General features: G+C 37.0%; 1 protein-coding gene across 4 annotated transcripts in view; it reads right to left on the bottom strand.

Moving 5' to 3' along the window:
• Window positions 1-27,673, bottom strand: part of ECA3 (endoplasmic reticulum-type calcium-transporting ATPase 3) — a 344,449-nt gene that overhangs the window by 300,903 nt on the left and 15,873 nt on the right. For all 4 annotated transcript variants that reach the window (XR_016355913.1, XR_016355911.1, XR_016355912.1 and 1 more), the window contains exon 4: window positions 12,532-12,549. Coding sequence is in view for 1 of the 4 variants with exons in the window: in XM_089799217.1 (XP_089655343.1) it covers window positions 12,532-12,549 (18 nt within the window). In the remaining 3 variants the exon portion in view is untranslated. The remainder of the gene's footprint in view (window positions 1-12,531; window positions 12,550-27,673) is intronic.

Below are 27,673 nucleotides of genomic sequence, written 5' to 3' on the forward strand. Positions count from 1 at the left end.
TTAATTGGGAAAGCCTCAAGGCCGACCAAAGGAATTGTTTTGAAGACATGGTATAAAGGAAAGTATTTTCCTTGATTGTAAAGTGTGTGCGTAATGCAAAGTGATCAAGGAAGTGCAAACAAGGGCAGAGTATTTGGTAAATGTGAGTAAGCGATCCAACGGATTATTGCATGCGAAGTTCATGATCTGGTATTGAGATTAGGAGCAAGAATCTGATTGACAGGACAGAGAAAGAGGAAGGAGTAGTACAGTTCATTTCTATTATTCTGCAAGGAATAATACAAAGATCATTTGGACAATGGGTTCACTGGTCTTGCCCTTGAAGTTGTTTGGACCATAGTTTGTAGACTTGGACTCGGAGAGTACTCCGCAAGCCCAAAATTTTCAACTCGAAAAAAACTCGGCATTTACTCAACAAAAACTCGGGGAAAACTCGGCAACTCGGAAAGTACTAAAATTTAAAATCTTATAAATAAACATATATGTTTTTGTAGAATACAATTACAAAATGTATTAAATTAGTAACTGACATTTCAATAGAGAAAATGTGTAGTTTTATAGCACTAAGATGATGTGAAAAATGCATCTAATCAAATGTTTTCCTTGCATCAACATTTTTACCTACATTGTTTTACATCCATAAATACGCGAGTTAAACTTGAGAGTACTCTCCCAGCAAAAATACTTGAGAGTACTCAGAGAGTTTGCAAACTATGGTTTGGATAGTGGGTCCATCTGCCTTCTACAACTCCTAATAGGGTTGGGATCTCCTAACAGGGATTCAAAGTCTCCTAATAGGGACTAATATGTACTGAATGTTTTCAAAGACTCCTAATAGCGTCCATCTTCTAACAAGGAATATCTATATTAGTACATCATCTTGTGGGTACCATCCCCACCAGGGTTTTCCCTCTGTTCAAGGGTTTTCCCAGTTATATAAGTGAACTATATATTCTAACAATTGGTATGAGAGCTTCAGGTCCTTGAAGAGAATGCTTAACAGCTTTGGGAGATCCATGGCGAGTCATTTCAGAAAGGATAGTCCTAAGTTTGATGGGGTTAACTATGACAATTGGAAAGAGAAAATGAAGACTCATCTACTATATATGGGCCCAGGTTATTGACTCTTGACAAAAGACAACAAAAAGATTGTGGAAGAAGCCAAGCTTGAAGAATGCAGTGAAGTAGAAAGAGATCTATTCATGTACATTATGAGATCCAGAGAAACCTTACTATCAGCTCTTCCTGAGAATTAACACAATTAGGTAAAGTCACTAGATACATCTCATAAAATTTGGAAAGCTTTAGAATCTACTTTTGAAGGTGACACACATACAAAAAGGATAAGATTGCAGAGTTGGATATGTTTATTTCAAGATGCTAAAATAATGGAAGATGAATCTGTAAGAAGCTATGTTGGTAGGATATCTGAGATTGTTGCAGTACTCAAGTCATATGGTGCAACCGAGGCAGAAAATGAGGTTGTGTGGGAGATCTTGAAAACTTTAACACCACCATTCAAGCAAGTAGCACAGATGATTGAACTTTTTATTAAGATAATATCTTATACTTTCTATAATAGTCAACTACTTGTCTATAGTCCGTCTTTCAGTCTAGATAGGAATGTTTCCTATCCTGTCTCTTTTTTCTTCAGTCCAGATAGGAATGTTTCCTATCCTGTCTCTAGTTTTGTTTCTAATTCCGTCTTCAGTCTACGTTGTTTCTTTTAGAAACAACGTCCTTGTAATTCTTTATAAGGAACACATTTGTTCCTCTGTTAATCAATGAATCATCCGAAAATTCGTTAATTTGCCAACTCTTCTTGAATCTTGTAACATGGTATCAGAGCCAATACTTGAATTTCTTTGAAAAATTTATAATTTCATTCGAAATTATTTGCTAAAAATTTTCGAACTAATTTTTGAGGTTTTTCTCAAACAGCCCGTCTAGGGTTTTTTGTTTTTGTTGAGAAATTCATCTGTGAAAAATCTCAGTTTCGGCTAGGTTTTTTCTTTTGAGAATTGCGGGGAGATTTTGGAGTTTTTTCACGTGCAAATCGCAGGCAAATTCTTGGCATTTTTTTTACAAACCCTACCGCGGCTCAGTCTGAAAATCGCGAGCTTCGTTTCAATTTGTAACGTTATCTTCATTTTTAACTATTGTTTTTCTTTTTCTATTTATTTAACAAAAATTAATTGTGATCTAATTACATTTAGATTTTAGTTCTAAAATTATTTAAAATTATTTTTATATTAGTTTAGTTTTCTTTTAACATTATTTTTTTAGTTTATATAAATTTTTGAGGTTTTTCTCAAACAGCCCGTCTAGGGTTTTTTGTTTTTGTTGAGAAATTCATCTGTGAAAAATCTCAGTTTCGGCTAGGTTTTTTCTTTTGAGAATTGCAGGGAGATTTTGGAGTTTTTTCACGTGCAAATCGCAGGCAAATTCTTGGCATTTTTTTTACAAACCCTACCGCGGCTCAGTCTGAAAATCGCGAGTTTCGTTTCAATTTGTAACGCGTGATTCACGTTTCTGCTGCTCGCATTTGTTTTCTACAAACAAAAATGACTCACGTTTTCTGCAAACAAAAATGTCTCACGTTTTCTGCAAATAGTTTTTTTGGAGCCAAAAAATGCTTGAAAAAACCAGTATTTCGTCTACTATAATCATTGTTGAAGGGTCGTTTTTGTCTATCCAGCCCTTTCGCCTATCTTTGCCAGCATTTCGAGTGTTCATTTATCCAAATCTGCCATTTTTTTCTGCAAATCCGACCTCCCTGGCCGCCGACTGTTATTTTTCTCGAAACCCTAGTTTTTTGACCTCGGAATTTTGTGTTTGTTTTTAGATTTTTGGTGGGTTTTTCAAGACCTCCTCTGGGTCTTCGTCAGAATTTTTTGGGCACCTTGTTTTCTGTGCCTCGATTTTCGAGCCGACAGATTTGAAATCCGACTTCAGATTCCTTCTAGGTTCTGGGTGCTTGTCAATTTTTTTTGGGTCAGCCTCAACATTGCCTCAAACTTCATGCATATGGCATCTTTGACTAATCTGATGGAGGGCAATCTACGATTCAATGGCCACAATTATAACCACTGGAAGCAGCGCATGTTAACCATCTTCGAGTATCGTCGTTTGGATGAGCTTGTTCTAGGCAAAAAGACTCATCCGACCTCCGACCAAGCAGAACAGGACAAGTTTGATGATCGCAATCGAGAGGCTATTATGCTTCTCAAGCTCTCTGTTATCGATGATCAGCTACCGCGGATTCCTTCTGGCAAGTCAGCTGCAGAAATCTGGAAATATTTGAAGGAGCTGCATGAAACAACAGCACAAGTTGTCGAGCTTCCTAATCAAGGCGAAGCTGCATTTTTCGCCTTCTGAATCTATTTCTGTTTTATTTTGGGTTTGTTGATTTTCTCCTCAAAAATCATTTCAAGTTGTCTGTAATACACAAAGTTGCGTGAGATTCTAGGTTTTACTGTTTTTTCCACAAAAACGAAGTTTTGTAATTGCAACCTATTTTGAGTCATAGCAATCTTCTAGCAAAGCTTCTTGGTTTCAGCATTCTGTAGATCCGTGGAGGGTCTCAGTTATCACAGAATGTTCCGACATCCGTACGTTGACCATTAAGGGAGGGTATTAAGATAATATCTTATACTTTCTATAATAGTCAACTACTTGTCTATAGTCCGTCTTTCAGTCTAGATAGGAATGTTTCCTATCCTGTCTCTTTTTTCTTCAGTCCAGATAGGAATGTTTCCTATCCTGTCTCTAGTTTTGTTTCTAATTCCGTCTTCAGTCTACGTTGTTTCTTTTAGAAACAACGTCCTTGTAATTCTTTATAAGGAACACATTTGTTCCTCTGTTAATCAATGAATCATCCGGAAATCCGTTAATCTGCCAACTCTTCTTGAATCTTGTAACACTTTTGATACCCTATACTGATAAGTTCACCAGGGAAATTTTGCTTGGAAGATTGGAAGCAATCGAAGCCGGTTTAAGACAATCTGGAAAATTGACAAGAGTGGAGACAGCTTTCAGTGCCTTAAGTGTTCGATCATGTTTGTCTAGAAGTGCAAGCACTCATGGAGATTTCACTAGCAGCAGTACAACTGGATCTAATGAAGATAAAAAGATTGACGAAGGTATAGCCCTTCTTGTAAGAAGAGAACCAAATGGTAAGAATATCTTTAAATGTTGGACTTGTAATGAATTTGGTCATTATGCATCTAAATATCCTAAAAGAGAGAAAAGGTATGAGAGAAAGTTTAAGCCAAGAAGACCTAGAAATTGTTTGTATGCTAATGAAGATGAGGAATCTGATGAAAGAGTTCAGAGGGAAGATGATGATGAGCTAGGATTTGTAGCCATCAAAGAAATTGATCTTGACACAGAAATTAGAGAGGAGAAAGCTCTAGTTTCTCAAGTTGAAAAGAAATTTGATTAGATAATAGACAGTGGATGTTTGCATCAAATGACTGGTGATATGAACAAGTTTGTTAAATTCTGGAATCGTGATGGAGGTATTGTTAGAGTTGGTAACAATGCAGCCTGTCACATTACAGGGATAGGATCTATTACTCTTGATGGAAAGACTAAGACTAATGATGTTTACTTTGTTGATTGTTTAAAGCATAACTTGTTGAGTGTTGGACAGTTGGTGGATAACGATTATCAACTGCAATTCATAGAAAAGACCCGCATTATCAAAGACAAAGATGGCAAGTTGATTGGAACAGGCACAAGATCCAAAGGAAATGTATTTCAGTTGAATCCCACTAAGATGACATGTTTGGTTGCTAAAGTGAATAACAATTGGTTATGGCATAGGAGGTTTTGTCATATAAATTTTGACAACATTGTGAAGGTCGGTCTCACATTTGCAGTTAGAGATTTACCTAAGATAATAAAGCCTACTAATGTTGTCTACAAAGAATGTATCATGGCTAAGCAGAGGAAGCTATCATTTCCCAACAATAAGTTCATTACTATAAAGAAGTTGGAGATTGTTCACACAGATTTGAATGGCCCTACCAAAACAAGAGGATTTTATGGAGAAAGGTATTTTATGATTTTTGTTGATGATTTCACTGAATGATGTGGGTAGCATTTCTTAAAGAGAAATCTGAAGCATTTGAGAAGTTTAAGATATTTAAGAATAGAGTTGAGAATGAATCTAGTGTTAAGATAAAATGTTTGAAATCAGATAGAGGAGGAGAGTTCACGTCTAGAGAATTTAACATGTTTTGTGAAGAGAATGGAATTAAGAGATAGTTATCTTCACCCAAGACCCCTGAGTTGAATGTGATTGCAGAAAGAAGAAACAAATCAGTATCAAAAGCAGCAAGAGCAATGATATTTGAGAATGATGTGTCAAAGGCATTTTGGAAGGGAGCTGTCAATACAGCAATGTACACCATGAACAGAGTACAGATCAGAAAAGGTATGAATAAGACCCCTTATGAATTATGGTTTGTTGATTCACCTTCAATAAAGTATTTTAGAATCTTTGGAAGCAAGTGTTACATAGAGAGATGATGATGTTGGTAAGTTTGATCCAAGAAGCGATGAAGGTATGTTTCTTGGTTATTCATTGAAAAGCAAAGCTTACAAATGTTTTAATCATAGAACCAAGACTATAGTTGAATGTGCAAATGTAAGAATTGACGAAAAGTTTAGAATTAAGAAAAGATGATGGATTACAATTCTAATGAAGAAGAAGATAATACTAGAATTGTTAGACAAAATGTTGAAGTTTTCTTTGAGACAAACAATGATTTGCAAAATGATGTGCAAATTGTTGAGCAAAGAGGAGAACCGAGATATGAACCAAGAGAAGAGATAAGAGTTGAGATAGCAACTCCTACCTCTAACAGGAACATGACAAAGAATCACCCTCCAAAGCAGATAATTGGAAGCAAAGACGAAGGAGTGGTGACAAGAAACAAAGTTAATAAGGAACTATGTTTGATTTCTCAAGTTGAACCTAAGAGTATAGATGAAGCATGCAAAGATGATCATTGGATTCAAGCAATGAAGGAAGAATTAGATCAAATTGTGAGGAATGACACATGGGAATTAGTTCCAAAGCCTAAAGACTGATAATGTTTTGATAGCTTTGGTAGGATAAACCTCCACATGGATCTTTGACAGAACCCCTTATTTTTAATTCGTCGCATGATTGAGGAAAAGTACAAAACTAAAGCACACAAATTTCCAATCCTTCCGGAAAGGATAATAAAAACAATATATTTAGGGCTATGGTGACTCGTAGAGCATTTTAGCAGTCGCCAAAATGAAATTATAAAAAGTGAAAGGAGAGTCACGTGTCTGAAGGGAATATTCACCCTATCACTTCCAAACACAAACATAATCAAGGTAAGTGAATGTTTATCTTTATTTAAAACTTTAAATTGTTTTTGACATGAAATTTATAATATAGTTAGGAATCCATGATTTGTATATTAATATAATATTGTATGTTGACTTATAAAATCTGATGTTATTATGAGATATAAATAACATTAGAAATTATATATATATATGGATGCATGTGTAGAAGATTATGAATTTCTTAAAATAAGATAAGTTATATAAATAATTTTGATGTTTTATGAGATTGGGTGAAATAAATTCAGTGTTATATATATAATTTAAAGAGATGACGAGGACAATCAAAGATGTTGATATGCTAATAACTACTTATTTTCCTTGAGTATTACAATTATCTATTTATTGTAATCTTTTTCTTATTTTAAGATGCACTATAAAAGCTATGTACCTTGATCTTTTCCTTTGAGAGTGTTATTGCAAAAAAAAGAGGGAGATTGGCATTTCATTAGAGGCAACCTTAAAAGAGAGGGAGCGAGATGGAGGATATGATTCAATCAACCTTCAGGTATCTCGATCATATTGATTCAAGGGGAGTAAACCACATTGTGATGGATTCTCCGGTGATCAATAAGTTATAGTAGTCAAGAAGACTGTGATTCATGAATATACCTTATGACTATGTGATTTTAATGGGCCTACCCCCTGTGTACATCATGAAGTGACGACTTCCAAATGATGTCACTCGTATTTGGAGAAGTTGTTGTAAGCTAATGATCTTACAATAACTTGTATTATGAGATCAAACAAATTGAGTAAATGGTGAATGTCTTACATCTCAACATTCTAGGAGACCATTACTCATAGTATTTTGCGAATCCTGGAAGGCCAATACTCTTGATATCATATGTGATATCAAACCTTATTTTCAGTAATTGGTGAATATCATATGATATTCAAGGAGACCAATACTCGTGATGTCAAATGTGATATCAGACCATATTTGAGTATTTGGTGAATATCGGATGTCGATATTCCAGGAGGCCAATACTTTTGATATCAAATGCAATATCAAAATCTTTTTGAGTACTTGGTGAATATCATTGATATTCTGGGAGGCCAATTCTCGTAATATCAACTGTGATATCAAAATGATGGATATCATATGATCAAAGATAATTTTTGTCATCCCTAACATTACCAATGGTGTAATACATGTCCTATGTTTATCCTCCCTAGCTAAGAGGGAGTGTTGATGTTTTAATAGCTTTGGTAGGATAAACCTGTGAGGTCAAAAGATATTAATATAATCACAATGATATATATATAACTATTAATTAATGTCATTATATTTATCATATTGTTCTTGGTTTATTCCTCATACAAATGCATGGACGTTGCTATTTGGAAAACACATACCAAATATCATGGCAGTGTTAATACATTTGCAGCAAATCCTAGAAAATCAACAAAGACAAGAATGTTATTGGAATGAAATGGGTATTCAAAAACAAGGTGAATGAACAAGGCGAAGTTGTAAGAAACAAGGCTAGAGATGTATGCAAAGTATATTCACAGCAAGAAGGAATAGATTATGAGGAGACATATGCCCCTATAGCTAGAATGGAAGCAGTGAGAATGTTCTTAGTTGATGCAACAAATATAAAGTTCAAGGTGTATCAGATGGATGTTAAATCAGCCTTCCTAAATGGCGAACTTGAAGAAGAGGTATACATTGATTAACCTGAAGGTTTCCCTCTGATAGAAGAGAAACATATGGTATGCAGATTGAAGAAACCTCTATATGATCTAAAGCAAGCACCTAGAACCTGGTATGCAAGGTTGGACAATTATTTGGCAAAGCTTGAATTTGCTAAAGGTACAGCAGATAGAAATTTATACTTGAAAGAAATTAAGAACGGTTTGCTAATAGTAGTAATATTCGTTGATGAAGTATGTTGGGGGTTATGCCCCTAGCTAAATGTCCTTACCTAAAGATACATTTGAGTACTTGAGAGGTATGCTTGAGGTTATGCCCCTGCCTACTTCAGAGTAGATGATGCAGAGATTGCATTAGCCTAGTGGTACAGAGCACTATTGTTTGACTGGACTAAATGTTGATGCTTACTAAATGGGGGAGTATTTGTGATGAGCAGAGTCACTAAGGACTCTTGGTAATTGGCCTTGAACAATGCCTTTGGACACTTAAGCTGGTTTAAGACTTAAAACAGTTGATTGACACAATGAGGGCTTTGTGATTGATGTCAATGGGGGAGAAATGTACATGAAAAACACCCTCTAGGTGACTGAGGGAGAGACAATTGAATGAGGAGAGATGAGCACATCATTATTCTTTATTAGGGAGATTTAGAAAGATTCATATCTCTACGAGTGAGATATACAACATGAAGAGTCATGATGTATGGAAGAGAAGCTGAGAGTTGTTTAGTTTGTGAACGACTGATGCAATCCTTAAGAAGATGCAGAATAGAGTAGTGTTCCAGAGGATTTCAGATTTTATTGATGAAGAGGATTTGGAAGATAAGAGCAACAGAGTATTGTTTGGTATTCTTGGAACCTAAATGTTTTTCATCTATGCTGCCATCAATGCCAAAGGGAGAGATTGTTAGCATGAATGTTGATGGTATTTCTTTGAGGGGAGTATCCTAAGCATTGGAGAGCATGTGGTAGTATTGACATGTTACATTCATGACTATGTTTGTCATTGATGTCAACATAACAGTAATTCTATAAAGGCTGGCAGAATAGAAGACAAAGATCATGGTTGTACGGACAAAATTTTGATAATTAGGTGACACAAAGTTACGGAAATGTTCCACAGTGTGTCCTGATGATGAGGTTAAGCTCGCGTAATGTAAGTCGAAGACATGCGGCAATTATAAGTGATTTGTAGAGAGCAGTGTAGAAACAGAGTACCTATGAAACAGTTTGTAATGATTGTATTATATCTTCTAACAAAGGTATAATCTAGATATGTGAAGTTATACAGTGACAGAGGACAGTCTAATGATGACGTCAGCAAGTGCACAAGTCTTGAAGTGGCACGTGTGAGAAGTTGTGTAGACTGTGAGCCGACAATCCTATAGTAATTACAAAATAATTAATTATCATATTGTGGTCCTATTATAATTAATTGGGAAAGCCTCAAGGCCAACTCAAGGAATTGTTTTGAGGACATGGTATAAAAGAAAGTATTTTCCTTGATTGTAAAGTGTGTGTGTAATGTGAAGTGATCAAGGAAGTGTGAACAAGAGCAGAGTATTTGGTAAATGCGAGTAAGCGGTCCAAGGGATTATTGGATTTGAAGTTTTTGATCTGGCATTGAGATCAAATGGAGCAGGAGTCCAGTTGATAGGACAGAGAAAGAGGAAGGAGCAGTGCAATTCATTTCTATTATTTTACAAGGAATAATACAAAGATCATTTGGACAGTGGGTTCATTGATCTTGCTTCTGAAATTGTTTGGATAGTGGGTCCATATGCCTTCTACAACTCCTAACAGGATTGGAATCTCCTAACAGAGATTCAAAGTCTCCTAACAATGACTGATATGTACTGAATGTTTTCATAGACTCCTAACAAGGTCCATCCTCTAACAAAGAATATTTATATTAGTACATCATCTTGTGGGTACCATCCCCACCGGGGTTTTTCCTTTGATCAAGGGTTTCCCTAGTTAACATATCTACTGTTATTGTGCATGAGTATCTTGTTGTGGTTTATGATTCTATTGCTCATATGGTTAAGATTTAATAAGACTGATAATTGTGATAATAGTTGGATAACTAATTCACCCCACACCCCCCCTACCTTTCAATTATATTGGTGGACTATATATTCTATCAATGTAGATATATCATATTGCACAAATTCCATTACTCCTGACAATTTAAGATTGCTAGCCATCAAGCTAGGTTGAGTATTCTTCATGTCAAGAAGAATTTTGGGGGGTGTAATACTTTGAGATTGGGTGGATAAGCACTCGAACAATGTTCTTGCCCACAATGTGTGTGTGTGTGAAAAAGAGAGTGGAAGATGTTTGGAGTTCCCATTGAGATTGTCCTCGGCTATGTGCATTATATATAAATTTTAAATCGGCCCAATGGTCTACTATACAAGAATTTGTTTCCTTATGTTCTACCTTGTTATTGGTTTATGTACCTAGACTTATGTCAAATTTTAATTTCATGTCTCTAAACTTGCATGTTTGAATGTGTGGCAATTATTTATGTTTAATTATGTCTATTTTCTGGCTTATGTTAATTTAATGATATGGGGTGGGGGGGTGCACGGGGGTCCTTACATCATAGAGATAACAGTAACAAAATTATTTACACAGCCAGAGTATAATGCACCAAAGCTTTACTTAATAGGTGGCAATAGAATTTATAAATGTCAATTTATAAAATAAAAATCACTGACTCATTTCTCCATCCAACTCCAACACATCCATTCAATCAAATAAGAAAAAAAAATTAAAATACATTATGGCAAGGTAAGGGGCAAATGAACAACCATCAACCACTCATCGGGGGGTCCTTACATCATAGAGATAATAATAACAAAATTATTTACACAGCCAGAGTATAATGCACCAAAGCTTTACTTAATAGGTGGCAATAGAATTTATAAATGTCAATTTATAAAATAAAAATCACTGACTCATTTCTCCATCCAGCTCCAACACATCCATTCAATCAAATAAGAAAAAAAAATTAAAATGCATTATGGCAAGGTAAGGGGCAAATGAACAACCATCAACCACTCATATAGGTGAGAATGCACAGCAGAACAAGGAACCAACAAAAGCAAAAATGTCAATCCTCATTATTTTAATTTTTGTGGCAGAAAGCATGCACACTATACTCACACTTTTTTCGAACTTAAATTACAACTCTGTAGACCTATCTTGACTTCCACTGCACTAGCAAAACTTCCCTCTCTGCTGACCTGATGTTATTCAGTACTTGAAAAAAACCTAGAAAGAGAAAACCAAGTGAATCACCTTTCTTTGGGTACAAGATCCAGGCATTGATCTGGTTCCTACAGCAACCAAATGCAGACAGCTGAATTGTGTTACATGTCTGATCTTCAAACTTGACACATGTCCGAAGATCAACATGCAACAGGAAGCATGAAACTACAGCTAGTAGCGAGCTTCAAAATGGCACCCGTCTTAACCATGATTGCTGGGTCTACATCACTAAAATGATGTTCTATGTACAATGTCTGCAAAGTGTTTGTAGAGTCTATCATTTCCAAAAAGTTTATAACTCCTATTTTGCAATCTAACAAGTACTACAATCTTTTTTATTATGTCCCCAGTTGTCTTGTGCCAAAATCTTCACCTAATAATAGTTTGTGTGCTAAGTAGTTAAGTAACTCAGTGTCGTATCAAAAACTTTTGGTCCATCTCAATTATCTAATAATTCATGTACTATCGAGTTTCTGAGGCAACTTGGATTGGTAGCCTTGCTATGGTCCAACAACATAACAGCTTCCCTTAGGTCTAACTACAGAAAGCAAGTGATTTGAATTCTCAACCATAAAAGATATGCCAACAACAGGGATAGCTGAACAATAACATGAATGGATAGAGAGATCAAACATATGAAAAATGTAAACCATTGTTGCATAATTCAAATAATCAAACAGATTCAAATTAGTGAGATCAACCACTACGGCAAGTGATGCATGTAGTTTTATATTCATGAGTATAAGAACTCCCACAAAGATAAAATGAACAGGAGAATTTATGATAGAATGTGATCAATGACAAGAGAAAAAGAAAACACAAACTGTGGACAAGAAAATGCACATTAAAGATCACAGTGTTTTGCCAAAGGATCATTTGCACTGTGTCAGTCATTCTATAATAATGAACTTAACATTATGTTGGGTGCATGCCCTACACGAGATGTGTAATTTTTGATGTACTGAATCTAGATTTCTTATCCCATGCATTGAGAATTGCATGTTCCACATTAGCAAATTATTAATCTTTTCTCTATAATGTTCAATCATTCAGCATACATAGAAAAGAAATTGATCATTAATATGTGATGTGATTTCAAAAGAATATGCAACAATTAGTAAATTTATTATTTTATTTTTCTATATTTTTATGAGATACACTGCTTTAAACAGAATAAAAACAAACTCATAAAGGGAATAAAGTACATACTTTCCTCTTGAGGCAGCACTGTTGAAAATGACACCATCATGTAAACAATCAATGCAATGATCATCAGTACAGTCAGTTTAAAATTGTCAATACAATCTTTTATACAAAAATAATTTGCAAACAAAAACATTCTACCAAAAAAAAAATTGTACGAATACAATAGTAACATGAATTTCATTAACTACAATTCTATAAGCCATATCACAAAACTCAATTGCCTAAATTACAATTAGACATCTTTGGCTTGGCTAACATAGGATTTATTACACATTGCATTCATATCAACTCGATCATAAAACGAATAGGCTAATATTGTACAAGTGGTCAATGCATTCAGATAAAAATTGAAATAGGTCCAAAACAATATTAAATTAAATGAATCGAAACCACAAATTAACCTGGAAAGAACACTACAAGGATTCTATGAGTAAGTTTTGAGGTTGAATCTCACATCAGATTGAAGAATCACAATGACAGTGATCAGAAATATCAAGCAGGCAAGAAAATTGAAAAATCACGAGTAAGTTGCCAGATCTCGTTCAGCCGTTGATAGCTTCCCTATCATCTCACCTCTTAGGGAGATAATGGAGCCTCTAACTATGACAAAGCTTCAGAGGTGTCTAGGAGAGATGTTGGTTGTGGTGAGGCCTCTGTTATCCCAATGCCATGCTCTAGCAAGGAGGATGATGGCCCTGATGTTGTAAAGTTGGCTTATGATTCTGATGACCATCTTTCCAACTTCTCGCCGATTGTTATCCCTGTCGGTTGTCGCACCACCTCCAAACCCCACCTAGGCTCAATGAATGTCACTGACCCCTTTACTCAGGGCAGCATTGCTTCTCTTGGGATTGAAGATGATGGGGGTCGTAGAGTGGAACAAACTTCAGGTGATGCTCTGCCAGAACTTGGGCAGTTAAAGGTATTAGACAATTTTGTGACATCATAAAGGATGGTAAGCTTTTGAGTTGGCAGGACACATAGGAGAAGTCTGACATCCCACCGATGCAATGGAGGACATATTCAGTGCTGAGAGAGGCTTGCATCTCTCTCTCCCTCCCCAGGGTTTGCAACTGTAGCAACATTAGGATGATCATTTCAAATGGGCATGAATCTTGTCTCCGCAGTGCTAAAGAAAAATATTTCTATAATCTCCTAATAATGAGATCCCAGTTCATGTTAAACCTTGTCAACACAGATTTGCGGACCAGCAGAAAATCTTGGATGCCCTATGGACCAGTCTTGTTGATCCTAATAAGAAATGTTTTATGTGGTGACTCCTACACAGACTACTGATCAAGAAGCCTAATGGGGAACCAAACATTTGCTCTTTTTGTAGATTACCTGAGTCTATATATCATGTCTTTTTTTAGTGTCTATTTGGTAGAGAAGTTTCGGGCTTGTTTGGCCTTGAATTGAATGGGAATTTTGATATCTTTCATGTTCTTTCTGGATCTGTTTTGAGCCCTAATAAACATTGTAATCTTTTCTGGTCTATTTTGTCTATTGAAATGCTGGAATATCTGGAAGTGGTGTAATGATAATATTTTGAATGCCAGAGACAAGTACCCTTAATGAGTCTCTGTGGAGACCCCTTTTTCACAATGTTGTCGTGCAGGTTTCAGTTGTGATGAGGTTGAACAAGAAGAAATTGAAAGACCTTAAGGCGGGACCATGAGGATGTTTGGTTGGGAAATTTCTCACGGATACACTTGACCAGATCATCGCAAGAACATACTCCCTTTGAGGCTGCCCTGGAGAATTTCATGGCCAAGATAAATTAACAGAGAATCAAGGAAAGGCGAGAAAGAGAAGTAGTATCACTTGTTGTCATTACTGGGTTACCAGTGGCTGAGGTTGTGAATCACCCCTACAGGCAGTTCATTCAAGGTGATAAGATTTTGAGAGGAATGGAAGGCACAATGGGCTGGTCCGCATGAGTGGATAGAAAGCACATTGATAGAGTTGGAAGTTTCAAAGTTATTTTGAAATACATTTTGTATATCCAATGTATATGTTTGTCCCGGTTCTGTCCAGCAATTACCTTGTCATAGTAGTTGCTCTCATATTTTGGTTATATAGGCTGTAATCAGTGATGCAAGTTGTGCTTCTGTCATACACGGCATACAGTACTATCTACTAAGCAGTAAATGAATATCATTGTAGCTTTTTGAAGTACAAGTAATAGAAAAAAGTAAACACTCAGGAAGGTTAAACAATTCTTCAAAATTCAAGAAACTTTAACGCTCCATTAAAAATTAATGTCTTTGAATTACAAATTAAACAGACTAAACATTCTGCTGAGGTGGCATGACATCAGCATGGAGACTGAGGCATTTGGGCAACAATATGATAACATTGTCCGACATTAACCCCCATAACGCTTGGCTGTCGCAAAAATTCTCTAACTTGCTTTGATAAGTGGCAAGATGACGTGCATTCAGTTAGATATGCATTGATAGCACTTATTTTTTCAAGTTTTCCACATAGAATGTTTGTCTACCAATCAGAAACTTGATCTTTGTTTTAAAGTCATTTCTGCTAGCCTTGGCCTCCACATCTTGTGAGTTCACTTGATCATCTACGTTAATGGATAGGTCAACTTGGACATCTGCTTTAATTTGGCCATGTTGTAACAATCTCATTCTTGAATGAAATATTTGATAGCAAAAAAAAATTATGTTATACCTTCTTCCGTATGATGGCCACAGTCATTGACATTGGCCAGAATCTGTTTGATGACAACTTGTCAATTCTAGATCTATCAAGTCCTTCAGTTTTTTATCCACCCTTAGCCAATTAGCTTCTTCTTGTTTACAATTTTTGATGTCATCGTCAACCTCCTTTGTTTATATCCACATTATCATATATTTAAATACTTCCTTGATTTCTTCAATGAATTCTGATGCTTCATTCATAATATCAACCCAATTTTCAACTATCTAACAGTAAAAATTATACTTTTGAACCTTTTCAATAACGTATTTCCCACCAATTGAACTAGGATCAAAAGTGCAGTTAATTTGGCTTACAAGTCTAGCTGCAGTATCTATAATGGATCTAAGATAGACAATTAAGACTTTCACAAATAGTGGCTGGAAACTCCGTTGTATCTCCTAGGGAACGTGTATCCCTGAATCCAATTTGGAAACATATCCGATACAGCTTGGATACACCACAAATATTGTACCCATGTGGAGGCATCAAAGGTTGGAGGATTTTTATCGTCTCAAATAGCTTCTCACTGAAAGATGATACTTAGAATAAGAAGCACCAGTTTCATTCTATGTCCCTTCATGGAACAAGGTGGGGCTTGGCATTTCTTGGAAGAACTTGTGGATGCAATTAATGTATTCACCTTGGTGTATCTTCTTTTGTACATTGGACGAGAGATTTAATTCCCATGGTATTGAAGGAGAGAAATTAACATTTTCAAAGGAAAGCAGACTTTGGTGAAGAGTTCTACTCACATTTGCAGCACTAGACGAGGGATTATGACAAGCTCATTAAAGTTTTTGACTCTAAAAGAAGAGTTGTTCTCTCATTGTGTGTGGAGAACTGGATTGTTTTTATTACAATAATAGATAATTGTCTATTATTAGGTAATGGTTATCTATTGTAAATATCTAGTTAACTTTAGTTTGCTTTCGTTTTTTAGCTTTCTCTATTTAAATAGAATGTTTCTATTCTTTACAATCGTTTCCTAAGTAAACATCATTTTATTCTTTTGTATATAATGACCTTTCGATCTCTATTAATAACAAGCAAGTATTTTACCAATTACTTCCGTAATATGGTATCAGAGCCAATACTTCAAATTGTTTCAAAAAAAAATTATAATTTCTTTTTGAAATTATTTGTTAAAAAATTTTGAAATAATTTCAGTGTTTTCTTGTTGAAAAAAAACCCGATTAGGGTTTCTATTTGGATTTTTGGAGAGTCATCAACAACAAATCATCTAATTTATCTAAAGATTGCATGATCTCAAATTCATGATTGCAAACAAACTTGCATCCTATGCGATTTTAGTATTTTCGCTAAACAATCTGCCCTCAAAATCGCAATTTTCATGAATTCGCGTTTTTCTTCCTACTCCCGTTTTCACTAGCTGAGGAACTCAACATCTTCTCCACACATTTTTTAGGTCAAGTGACAACTTTGGCAGTTGTTTTCGAATCACTGCTCTACAAATTGAAAAAAATAAAAAAACGCAGGTCATTTTTCACCCAAAACTAGAACAAAATGTGTCATTTTTTTTCTTCTGTTCGTGCGACTTTTGGACGTCAATCTTCCTTCTCCATACTGTCGTGACCTCCTAGCATTGGTCGTCTGTTCATACTGCCTTTTTCGACCCAATTTCAGTAACAATTTTGCTCAAAACCGCCATTATTTGGAGTTTTTCGCAATCGACTAGGGTTTTGCTCGACACCTTAATTTTTGGGTTCAGAAAAAAAATTTGATCACAAATTATTGATGGGTTTTTTTGAGAGCTCAACTGGGTTGTCATCAAATTTTTGTGGGTGCCTCAATTTTTGAGCCAGCAGATCCAGAAAACGACACCATATTCCTTCTAGGTTTTTTGAGCTCTCTTCTAGGTCACTCTCTGATTTTTCTAGGTCTTCCATTTTTTTGCCTCGAGAACATGTCTTCACAAATTTTTTTAAAATTTCATTAAAAAACGTGTCATGGCATCTCTAACATACATTCTGCTCAAACACAACTCCAAATTCAATGGTCGAAATTATGGCACTTGGAAGCAGCAAATCATCGCAATTTTTGAAAATTGGAACACCGATCAACTTGTTCTGGGTGTTACAAAGCGTCCAACTATTCCTGGTTCTAATCAGGATACATGGGATCTAAATAATCCAGAGGCAGGAATGCTTCTCAAATCATTCGTGGTTGATGATTGGCTTTATCATATTCCATCCGGCAAGACAGTTGTTAAGATTTGGACACATCCCAAAGATCTTCATGAGACTTCTAACAAAAGTAGAGCCTTCTTTTTGAAAAACACTATGCTTTCTAATGTCATGGATGAGCGCACCTTGTTCCAGGCTCACCTGAATCAGATTCAAGAAATTCGTGGTCAATTACTTGCCATCGATCGCAAGATGGAGGAAAAGGATATTGTGGTTGTCACTCTTCGGAGTTTACCAAAGTCTTATGAGCATTTTTTTGAGACTCTCAACATTACATCTTCTAGTGTTGATTTGAAGTTCACTAATCTCTGCACCCTGCTGCTTCTACAAGATCGGTGGAAACAACAGTTCGGTAGTAGCTCCAGTTCCACCTCCAAGTCTTCTGCTCCAACATCAGATGGTTCCCGAAAGAAGAACATTCAATGCAACTACTGCCACAAGTTTGGACACCTGAAGGTTGAATGTCGGAAACGCTTAGCTGCACAGTGCAAGCAATCAAGTTTGCAACCCAAAGTGAACAATGCAGAGCACACTAAGCAGGTGGAATCTACTTTTTACGCCTTCATGGAAAAAGACCTGCAGATCATGTAAAGTCGTATGCCTGGTGCATTGATTCGGGTGCCTCTCGTCATTTCACTCACTGCAGAGACTGGTTTATTGACTACCAGCCTTATTCAGACTCTATTATTTTTGGTGGCAAAGAAGAGTACACAGTTGTCGGCAAAGGCAGCATTCAGATTCAGTCTGTTGGGAGGAATCTCATATTCTTTGATGTGTACTACGTTCCAGGGATGGAACTAAATCTACTCTCAGTCAATCAGTTGTTGCAACATTCTCCACACTTGGCAATCACCTTCAGTTCACATCAGTGCACCATCATTGATCGGGCAACTAAGTCTACTGTTGTAGTGGGTCTTGAGGATCATACTCTTTTCAGACTTATTGATTCTGGTGATTCTCGAGACTTAGCTATGGCAGCTCGGCGATCTTTTGTCAACACACTTTAGCATCAGCGATATGGGCACTTAAATGTGCATTATCTCTCACAACTTCCTCGAGATGAGCTTGTTCTTGGACTGCCAGAGATTCAAACTCAAAAAGCTTGGAGTTTGTGATGCATGCCAAACTGGGAAGCAACATCGTACAACTTTCACCAGTGGCGATTCATGGCAAGCTTCTCAGGTACTTTAGGTTGTTCATGCCAATATCTGCGGCAATATGGCCACTCCTTTTGTTCTTGGGTCCAAGTATTTTTCGTTGTTTGTTGATGATTTCAGTAGAAAAATGTGGGTGTATTTCCTTAAAAAGAAATCAAATGCATTTCCTGTATTTCAGAAGTTTAAACCTTTAGTTGAAAAAGAGTCTGAGAAATCTATTATTACTCTTAGTTCAAACAATGGGGAGGAATTTTGTTCTAATGTTTTCTCCAGCTTCTTGGATACACATGTCATCAAACGCCACTTAACCACAACCCACACGTCACAATAGAACAGTGTAGTTGAATGTTGGAATAGGACAATCACCAAGATGGTTCAATCCATGCTCGAACACAAACATGTTCCGAAGAAGTTTTGGGCAGAAGTAGTTAACACTACAGTTTATCTGTTGAACCAGTCACCCACAGTGGCGATCAAAGGTAAAACTCCGGAAGAGGCCTGGTCAAGTCGCAAGCCCAGAATCAGTCATCTGAAGGTTATTGGTTCCCTTGCTTTTGTTTGGATCCTTGACGTGTCACGGACCAAGTTGGATGCCAAGAGTCAAAAACTCATGCTTGCTCGATACATCAGTCTTCACAAAGCCTACCACCTGATCGATGTTGAGACATCTCGTCTCATCTACAGTCGAGATGTAGTCTTTGATGAGCAGCAAGGACCATTCATGCCTATTTCTCCTATTCGTGATCCAGCAAACTAGCCTATGATGGCTCATGATTTGGGAGTTCAGCTTCCATTAGGTCCACCTGATGGGAGGGTGTCATGTCCCCTCTTTTAGCTGAGTCTAGCAGAGACATGTGAATCAGCTTATTATGGCGTCTTGTAGGTTGACAAGGTTGGATAGAGACCCAGTATGGTTATTCGGTGTTGGGGACTTGATGTTCTAGCAATTATTGATCAGTTGGGAAACGTTCCTTATTTTTAGGAGGCAATTCCTACTTTTTAGGAGGTATGATCTTGCCCAGGGTTGGGTCTCCATGAGATTACTCTTTGGGTTCAGTTTCAGAGGGATAGGGCTTGTTTCCTAAATTTTAGGGATGAGACTGCCAGTGGATCCTTGATTTCCGACTTCAGTCACAGACAAGTAACAAGATGATTTTATGGTTTGTGATGTCAGTTGGGCATTTTGTGGCTATTTGGGTTATATTTTTAATATTTCCTAAGTTAGCATTTAATTATTAAATAAGGCTAAGTTATAGCCATTTTGAAGTAATATGGGGTTTTTGGCCTCATCTGGATTGCTTATCCCTTGGTGTAATAGCTCATTGGAAAGATCTTGAACTTTTCTAAATATTTCTCTTTTGACTCAGAGCATTTCGGTGAACGGATTTCTTTCTATTGGGAAAAAGGTCATTTTCTGGATACTTGACCACTTTAAAAATGAGAAATATATTATTTCATAACCAACACCACATGGAGACACTTTTAGGGTTTGAGCTAAGTTTGGTGGGTTATAAGGAGATGAAGACAAAGTTCGAAGGTATTATTGACATATTACATTTTGGATTTAGGTTTTGGGCTCTAATTGAGCTTTCAACATTTGGGACGCCAAACCCTCTTGCTTTGCCTGTTTGGGACGTAGCCCCCAAAACAGTAGTTTGTATTCTTAGCAGTCAAAAGCATCTTGGAGATTGTGCATTGTTTCTTCAAGGAAACGCAGTATTGAGTCAGAGTTTTAGCTAGGGTTTGTACATTTTATCCACGTGTGGACACTTTGCAGCTGTACGGCCACGCTTGGGAGCCATATTCTTTCCCACGTGTGGACACTTTGCAACTGTACGGCCACGCTTGGGAGCCATATTCTTTCCCACGTGTGGACACTTTGCAGCTGTACGGCCACGCTTGGGAGCCATATTCTTTCCCACGTGTAGCACTTGAAGAGCTGGAATCTAGCTGTAACTTCTTTTTGAGCTCATATTTCTCATTCACACCTTCAAGTTGGCTTTGTCCTTGGTTGTATTCATCTGGATATGATTATAAATCTTCATCCAATTACTTATTAAGCGTATATTCAGGAAAATCTGCTTGAAGCAACTTTTTTTAAAATATATTCGGAATACATTTTCAAAACTGATTCATGTTATTGTACTTTTGTTATTATTTATTGAAAATCATCAAAAATACAATACAATCAAACCCTTCTGCAACTTTTGTCTAGCTCTGCAAGAAAATTTTAATAAACAAGGAAAACAAATTTAAAAATATAAATTTACAACAGATTAGCAGATGAGATCCATCAAGGATCTTTCAATGGTATCAGAGGTTACATCCTACCAGCCTGTAGGGTTTGTGAGTAATTGCCACAATAGATTTAAGCAAAAGTCTCGATAATTCATTTCAGCATCTGGGTACTGGCTAAAAAGTTTTGATAATTCATTTCAGCATCTGGGTACTGGCTAAAAAGTTTTGATAATTCATTTTGGCATCTGGGTATTGGATAAAAAGTTTTGATAATTCATTTTGACATCTGGGTGCTGGCCAAAAAGTTTTGATAATTCATTTTGGCAAGGGTCTGGAATAGACCAGGAACCTACCATGGCTAGAAATAAAAATGGGTGCTCTAAGGTTTCATCTTCGTTAACAACCACAAGTAAGATGCCTCTTACCAAGACATTCAATGTTGCAGTTATGAGCAGCTACCATCAGTATTGTTCTCTTACTAAGGAGATACGCAACTTCCTTTCCTTTACAAAATTTATGGGTGTACTTGAAGCAGATGATAACTGGGTATCTACAAGCTCTTTTCAACAGCAAAAAGAGAAAGAAATATTAAATGATAATAAAGAAGCCATTGGTCACAAATTGGAAGATATTACAATTAGGGGACAAACCATTAGAGATGTTGGAAATGTGACACCAAGGTGTGAAGCCTATTCTGAAATTTGCAACAGCAGTTCAAATCATGAGGTAACATTTATTTCAAATGGAGGTAATGATGTTAATGATGGTATTCAACTTAAGAATGGAACAACAAGTAATACAGAGGGTCAGGATTATTTTGGTGAGTTTGCATAAGAGAGTAATCCGGACATAGGCATTTCAGAAGCATTGGGTGATGAGACTTCATGTCATGATGAGTCTGATTTCTTAGACCATACCCTAGAAATCAGAGTAGTGTGTACTCAAGTGACATTGAATCCCAAGATCGTGATTTGGTTGTATGTGCAAACACATGGGGAGCTGATGAGAGTGAGCATAGTGTGGTGACAACAGTTTCATCATTGACAGAGGAGGTGGTCTCAGAGGTACAAAGTTGCAGTACTATAAATAAGGATACATGCATTAGTGAATGCATACTGAATACTCCTTACAGCGATGTACATGACTCCGACACAGTATTCTACCATAGCACAGATTCAGAGGTAGTACACATGACTGAGAACTATCATTTTCAGACTCCTCATTGCTTGATTAGACAACTCAGGGTTGATGACAAGAGGGTAGACATAGTGGTTGAGCACTTTGATGTCACTCGACAAATGTTATCTACACTCAGTTGGAGTGCTCTTATGACTGATGAGCAGGATAGTGGAGGATTTTCCATGGCAAATTTCTATGCTCTTCATAAGGCTATAGGGATATTGAAGCAAGACTTATACTATCCGTGTTGTGATAGTGCGCTCCCATCTTTGGATGATATAGTTATTTACTATAGGCACTTGACTCAGCAGTTTGGGAGGATTGGTTGGTGGGACCAGCAAACGATCCAGCAATATGTCAAGCAGTTTCCAACATGCGCTATCACATCTATATCACAGAGACTTCATCCCGGATCATGGTTACAGGATGATGTGGGTATTAGCAGACATGATGCTTTGGACGATTATTACTATTGTGGTGGTATCACAATGGTTGCGAAGAGATACAGCATGATAGAGGTTTCTAGTTATTCCTGTTTATACCTGATGGATGGGTGCTGGTTTAGATGGTGTTGGAATCCAAGTGTTGTTTAGTTTGACGCCTTGTCTTACAGGGATTCCAGTATGCTACCACCTTGGTTGTGGGAACACTCTCATCCAGTGTGGGATCCTGGTATTATCCTATGAAGTGCATTTGATTGGGCGATCCTTGATGTGTTGCTTCATTTCACACACCCAGAAGTGTATATCAGAGTGGTACAACAGGAGTTTGTTCATTGCTTGTGGGCAAGCATCTCCAAGAGGGGAGGACTGTCATGTCCCCTCTTTTAGCTCAGTCTAGCAAAGACATGTGAGTCAGCTTATTATGGGGTCTTGTAGACTGACAGGGTTGGATAGAGACCCAGTATGGTTATTCAGTGTTGGGGACTTGATCATCTGGCAATTATTGATCAGTTGGGAGACGTTCCTTGTTTTTAGGAGGCAGTTCCTACTTTTTAGGAGGTATGATCTTGCCCAGGGTTGGGTCTCCATGAGATCACTCTTTGGGTTCAGTTTCAGAGGGATAGAGCTTGTTTCCTAAATTTTAAGAGCATCCCTAAATTTTAAGAGCATCCCTAGATTTTAGGGATGAGACTGCCAATGGATCCTTGATTTCCGACTTCAATCATAGACAAGTGACAGGATGATTTTATGGTTTGTGATGTCAGTTAGACATTTTGTGGCTATTTGGGTTATATTTTTGATATTTCCTAAGTTAGTGTTTAATAATTAAATAAGGCTACGTTATAGCCATTTTGGAGTAATAAGGGGTTTTTGGCCTCATCTAAATTGCTTATCCCTTGGTGTAATAGCTCGTTGGAAAGGTCTTGAACTTTTCTAAATATTTCTCTTTTGACTTAGAGCATTTCGGTGAACGGATTTCTTTCTATTGGGAAAAAGGTCATTTTCTGGATACTTGAACACTTTAAAAATGAGAAATATATTATTTCATAACCCAACGCCACATGGAGACACTTTTAGGGTTTGAGCTAAGTTTGGTGGGTTATAAGGAGATGAAGACAAAGTTCGAAGGTATTATTGACATATTACATTTTGGATTTGGGTTTTGGGCTCTGATTGAGCGTTCAGCATTTGGGATGCCAAACCCTCTTGCTTTGCCTGTTTAGGACATAGCCCCCAAAACAGTGGTTTCGATTCTTAGCAATTAGAAGCATCTTGGAGATTGTGCATTGTTTCTTCAGGGGAACGCAATATTGAGTCAAAGTTTTAGCTGTGATTTGGACATTTTATCCACGTGTGGACACGTTGCAGCTGTACGGCCACGCCTAGCAACCATATTCTTTCCCACGTGCAGCACTTGAAGAGCTGGAATCTGGCCGTAACTTCTTTCTGGGCTCATATTTCTCATTCACGCCTTCAGGTTGGCTTTGTCCTTGGTTGTATTCATCTGGATATGATTATAAATCTTCATTAGGTTACTTATTAGGCGTATATTCAGGAAAAGCTACTTGAAGCGACTTTGTTTTAAATATATTCGGAATACATTTTCAGAACTGGTTCATGTTATTGTACTTTTGTTATTACTTATTGAAAATCATCAAAAATACAATACAATCAAACCCTTCTGCAACTTCTATCTAGTTCTGCAAGAAAATTTTAATAAACATGGAAAACAAATTTAAAAATATAAATTTACAACAGATTAGCAGAAGAGATCCATCAGGGATCTTTTAGAGGGCTCCAATAGCTCCTGCAGCTCCAATTATACCAGTGATACCTGTACAGACACCTTCGGCTTCTCCAACAGGATCACCTCATTTTGTAGATGCTTAACTTGAATTTGATCCAGATTCTTTTGATGAAGAACCTGCTGATCAAACATCCACTGATACTCATGTTGATCATTCCCCTATCCAGCCTAAGTGGTGGGCTAAGACGCTTGCTGATTTTCATGATGATGAGCTCTTTGATGGGAGAACTGCTCGGAAAAAGAACAAAACTATAGATTTTGTTAACTTTGCTCTCATGGCCAACATTCACAGTGTGTTTGAATCTCAAACATATTCCGAGGCTAAAGGAATTCCAAAATGGGAACAGGCCATGACCTCTAAACACCAGAGCCTACTAAAGAACAACACCTGGGTCCTTTCTGATCTTCCACTAGGGAAGAAACCCATTGGCTACAAATGGGTTTACAAAATCAAATACAAATCAGATGGTACTTTGGACAAGTACAAAGCTCGTTTAGTGGCAAAGAGCTTTTCTCAACGTCAGGGCATTGATTATAAGGAGACCTTTGCTCCTACTGCAAAGATGAGCACCATCAGATTAGTCCTAGCCATGGCAACACAGTTTAGCTGGAAGGTCCATCAAATGGACGTCGAGTGCTTTCCTAAATAATGAGCTCCATGAAGAGGTCTACATGATGCAGCCTCCTGGTTTCAAGATTGCTGGTAAAGACCATCAGTTTCTCAGATTGGTAAAAGCCCTCTATTGCTTGAAGTAAGTCCCTCGAGCATGGCACATAAAAATTGATAAGTACCTCAATGATCAAGGCTTCAAGAGGAGTTATTTAGACTCAAATCTATACATCAAAACTACTAACAGTGACATCATCCTTCTGCTTATTTATGTGGATGATTTGATCATCACTAGCAGTTCAGCATCTTTGATTCAGAGAATCAAATAGAATTTATGCCAATCTTTTGATATGACTAACCTTGAACTCATGCATTATTGCCTAGGTGTTGAAATTTGGCAAACGCCTTCTGGTATAGTCATCTCTTAGTCCAAATATGACAGGGCCCTATTAGAAAAATTCAATATGCAGGACTGCAAGCTTGCATCTACATCTATGGAGAAAGGTCTCAAGTTATCCGCAAAGTCTGATTCTCCTTCCGTTGATGATACTACATACAGGGAACTAGTAGGCAGCCTCATCTACCTCTCTGCTACTAGGCCTGATATCAACTTCGCAGTTAGCTATATTTTACGCTTTATGACAGCTCCTAAGGTTGATCACTGGATGGCAGCAAAGCATGTGCTTCGTTATGTGAAGGGCGCTTCAAAATATGGACTTCTGTACTCTCAAAGCTCTAATCCTAAACTCAGTGGGTTCACAGATTCAGATTGGGTAGGCTCTATTGATGATAAAAAGTCAACTTCTAGATATGTGTTCAGTTCGAGATCCAGTGCAGTCACATTGACCAGTAAGAAACAGCAGGCAATTTCTCTCACCTCTATAGAGGCCAAATACAGAGGGACTATTAAGGCAAGATGTGAAGTTATTTGGCTTCATCGGATGCTTGGAGATATGCAGATGTCACCAGCACAACCGACTACTCCATTTGTTGATAACGAAGGCATTATCAAGTTAACACGAAATTCAGTCTTCCATGAATAAACCAAGCATGTGGATGTTCACTATCATTACATACGACAACTGGTTGAAGACAGACCATAGATTTGCAGTATGTTCCAACCATAGATCAAACTACAAACATTCTCACCAAGCCTCTTGGTCCTAATAAGTTTGTCAAATTCAAAGGACAGCTTGGTGTTCTACATCGATTAACCATTAAGGGAGGGTATTACAATAATAGATAATTGTCTATTATTAGTTAATGGCTATCTATTGTAAATATCTAGTTAGCTTTAGTTTGCTTCCATTTTTTAGCTCTCTATTAGAATAGAATGTTTCTATTCTTTACGATCGTTTCCTAAGGAAACATCGTTTTATTCTTTTGTATATAATCGTTTTATTCTTCTGTATATAATGACCTTTCAGTCTCTATTAATAAGTATTTTTCCAATTACTTCCGTAATAGTTTTCTTCTCTTGAATGGCAAAGAGGATTTGCTAGTTTGACAATCAGCAGATCTGTTGATGGCTTCAGTTTGGTGATTCTTGGTAGAACAACACGTGGTAGAAGATTTTTATCAAAGTTTTCAAAACGGCTGTTGTGCTCAATCTTTGCAATGTTTCATCATTTGTTTGGATTGATGCAATAGTGGAGGCACATTAGAGTATTACATTTTTATATATAGTTTAGACTACAGTAAATATAATAAAATAATGTTAGTTAATAGTTAGTAAATAAAAAAATAGCTAGTTGTTTTGAGAGTTACTATCCTGTAAGTAATTTGAGGAATTTATGAGAAAATAAAGCCTTTATAAACCACTCTAATGCATCATAAAAATTAAGTTGAAAATATGAAATCCCATCTCAATTATTTGCCATTCATGTAATGGTTTAAATTTTATAGAGATTTGTTTGTTTGCCATTTTCTACAAAAAATAAAGTGTACTGCATAAATGATGAATGATAAAAGTCATTGGCTTTCATTTTTGCTACATGTTCTGAACTTGTTTCATCTTCTGAGTAATTTCCATGCCAACTCAATGAGAGAACTTGTTTCATCTTTTGAGCAATTTCCAAGTTCCAATATCTCCTCGTCATTGAGTTCTATCCCCCATCCTTCCATGTTAAATTCTCCACCTCTAAGTTTGATGCCAGCTCCCAACTGATTGTCTCACTCCACAAGTTGATGGCATACTTCCTTTTGTCACTTTCAATAGAGAGCACATTCTTCTTCCAATTATGGTTTGCTCTTGCCGTGATCAACCAGCCTTTACTAAGGAGCGCCGATATGCTTTCTTTTCCAATGGGATGACGATGAAGTCCAAGAAGTGTTGAGTGTCAATGATTACCTTCATGCCATAAGTGTGCTAATTGGTTTAATGTCATGCTAGTTGACACCAAATTGGTGGTTAGAGTGTTGGCTAGGCTTAGAGTGTTGGCTAGGCAAGGGCCTTCCATGTCTCCTCTGATAACACATTCACACCAAAACCCCCATCCACAATGGTATTTGTTTGCTTTCGTCCCATTATCTCCATCTCGACCACAATAGGCCTCCTCCCAAAACATGATGCCAGCAGCATTGGGTTGATGATGTAATGTAGGTACGCTCTAATACCACTAATGTAGGGCCACACCAGCCTTACCAACTCACAACCAAGAATGCAACAATATGAAGACAATTTTATTATACTTGAAAATCCAATAGTAATTACAATAACATTTTTGCAAGATCTCTCAAGATCCAATCCAAACCCAAGCTAGTCCAGATCTACACTCTGGTAGAAACCT

This window comes from Cupressus sempervirens, chromosome 9 (genome assembly GCF_028749045.1).
Source record: "Cupressus sempervirens isolate cs-2001-9-10 chromosome 9, ASM2874904v1, whole genome shotgun sequence".
Classification (NCBI taxonomy): domain Eukaryota; kingdom Viridiplantae; phylum Streptophyta; class Pinopsida; order Cupressales; family Cupressaceae; genus Cupressus; species Cupressus sempervirens.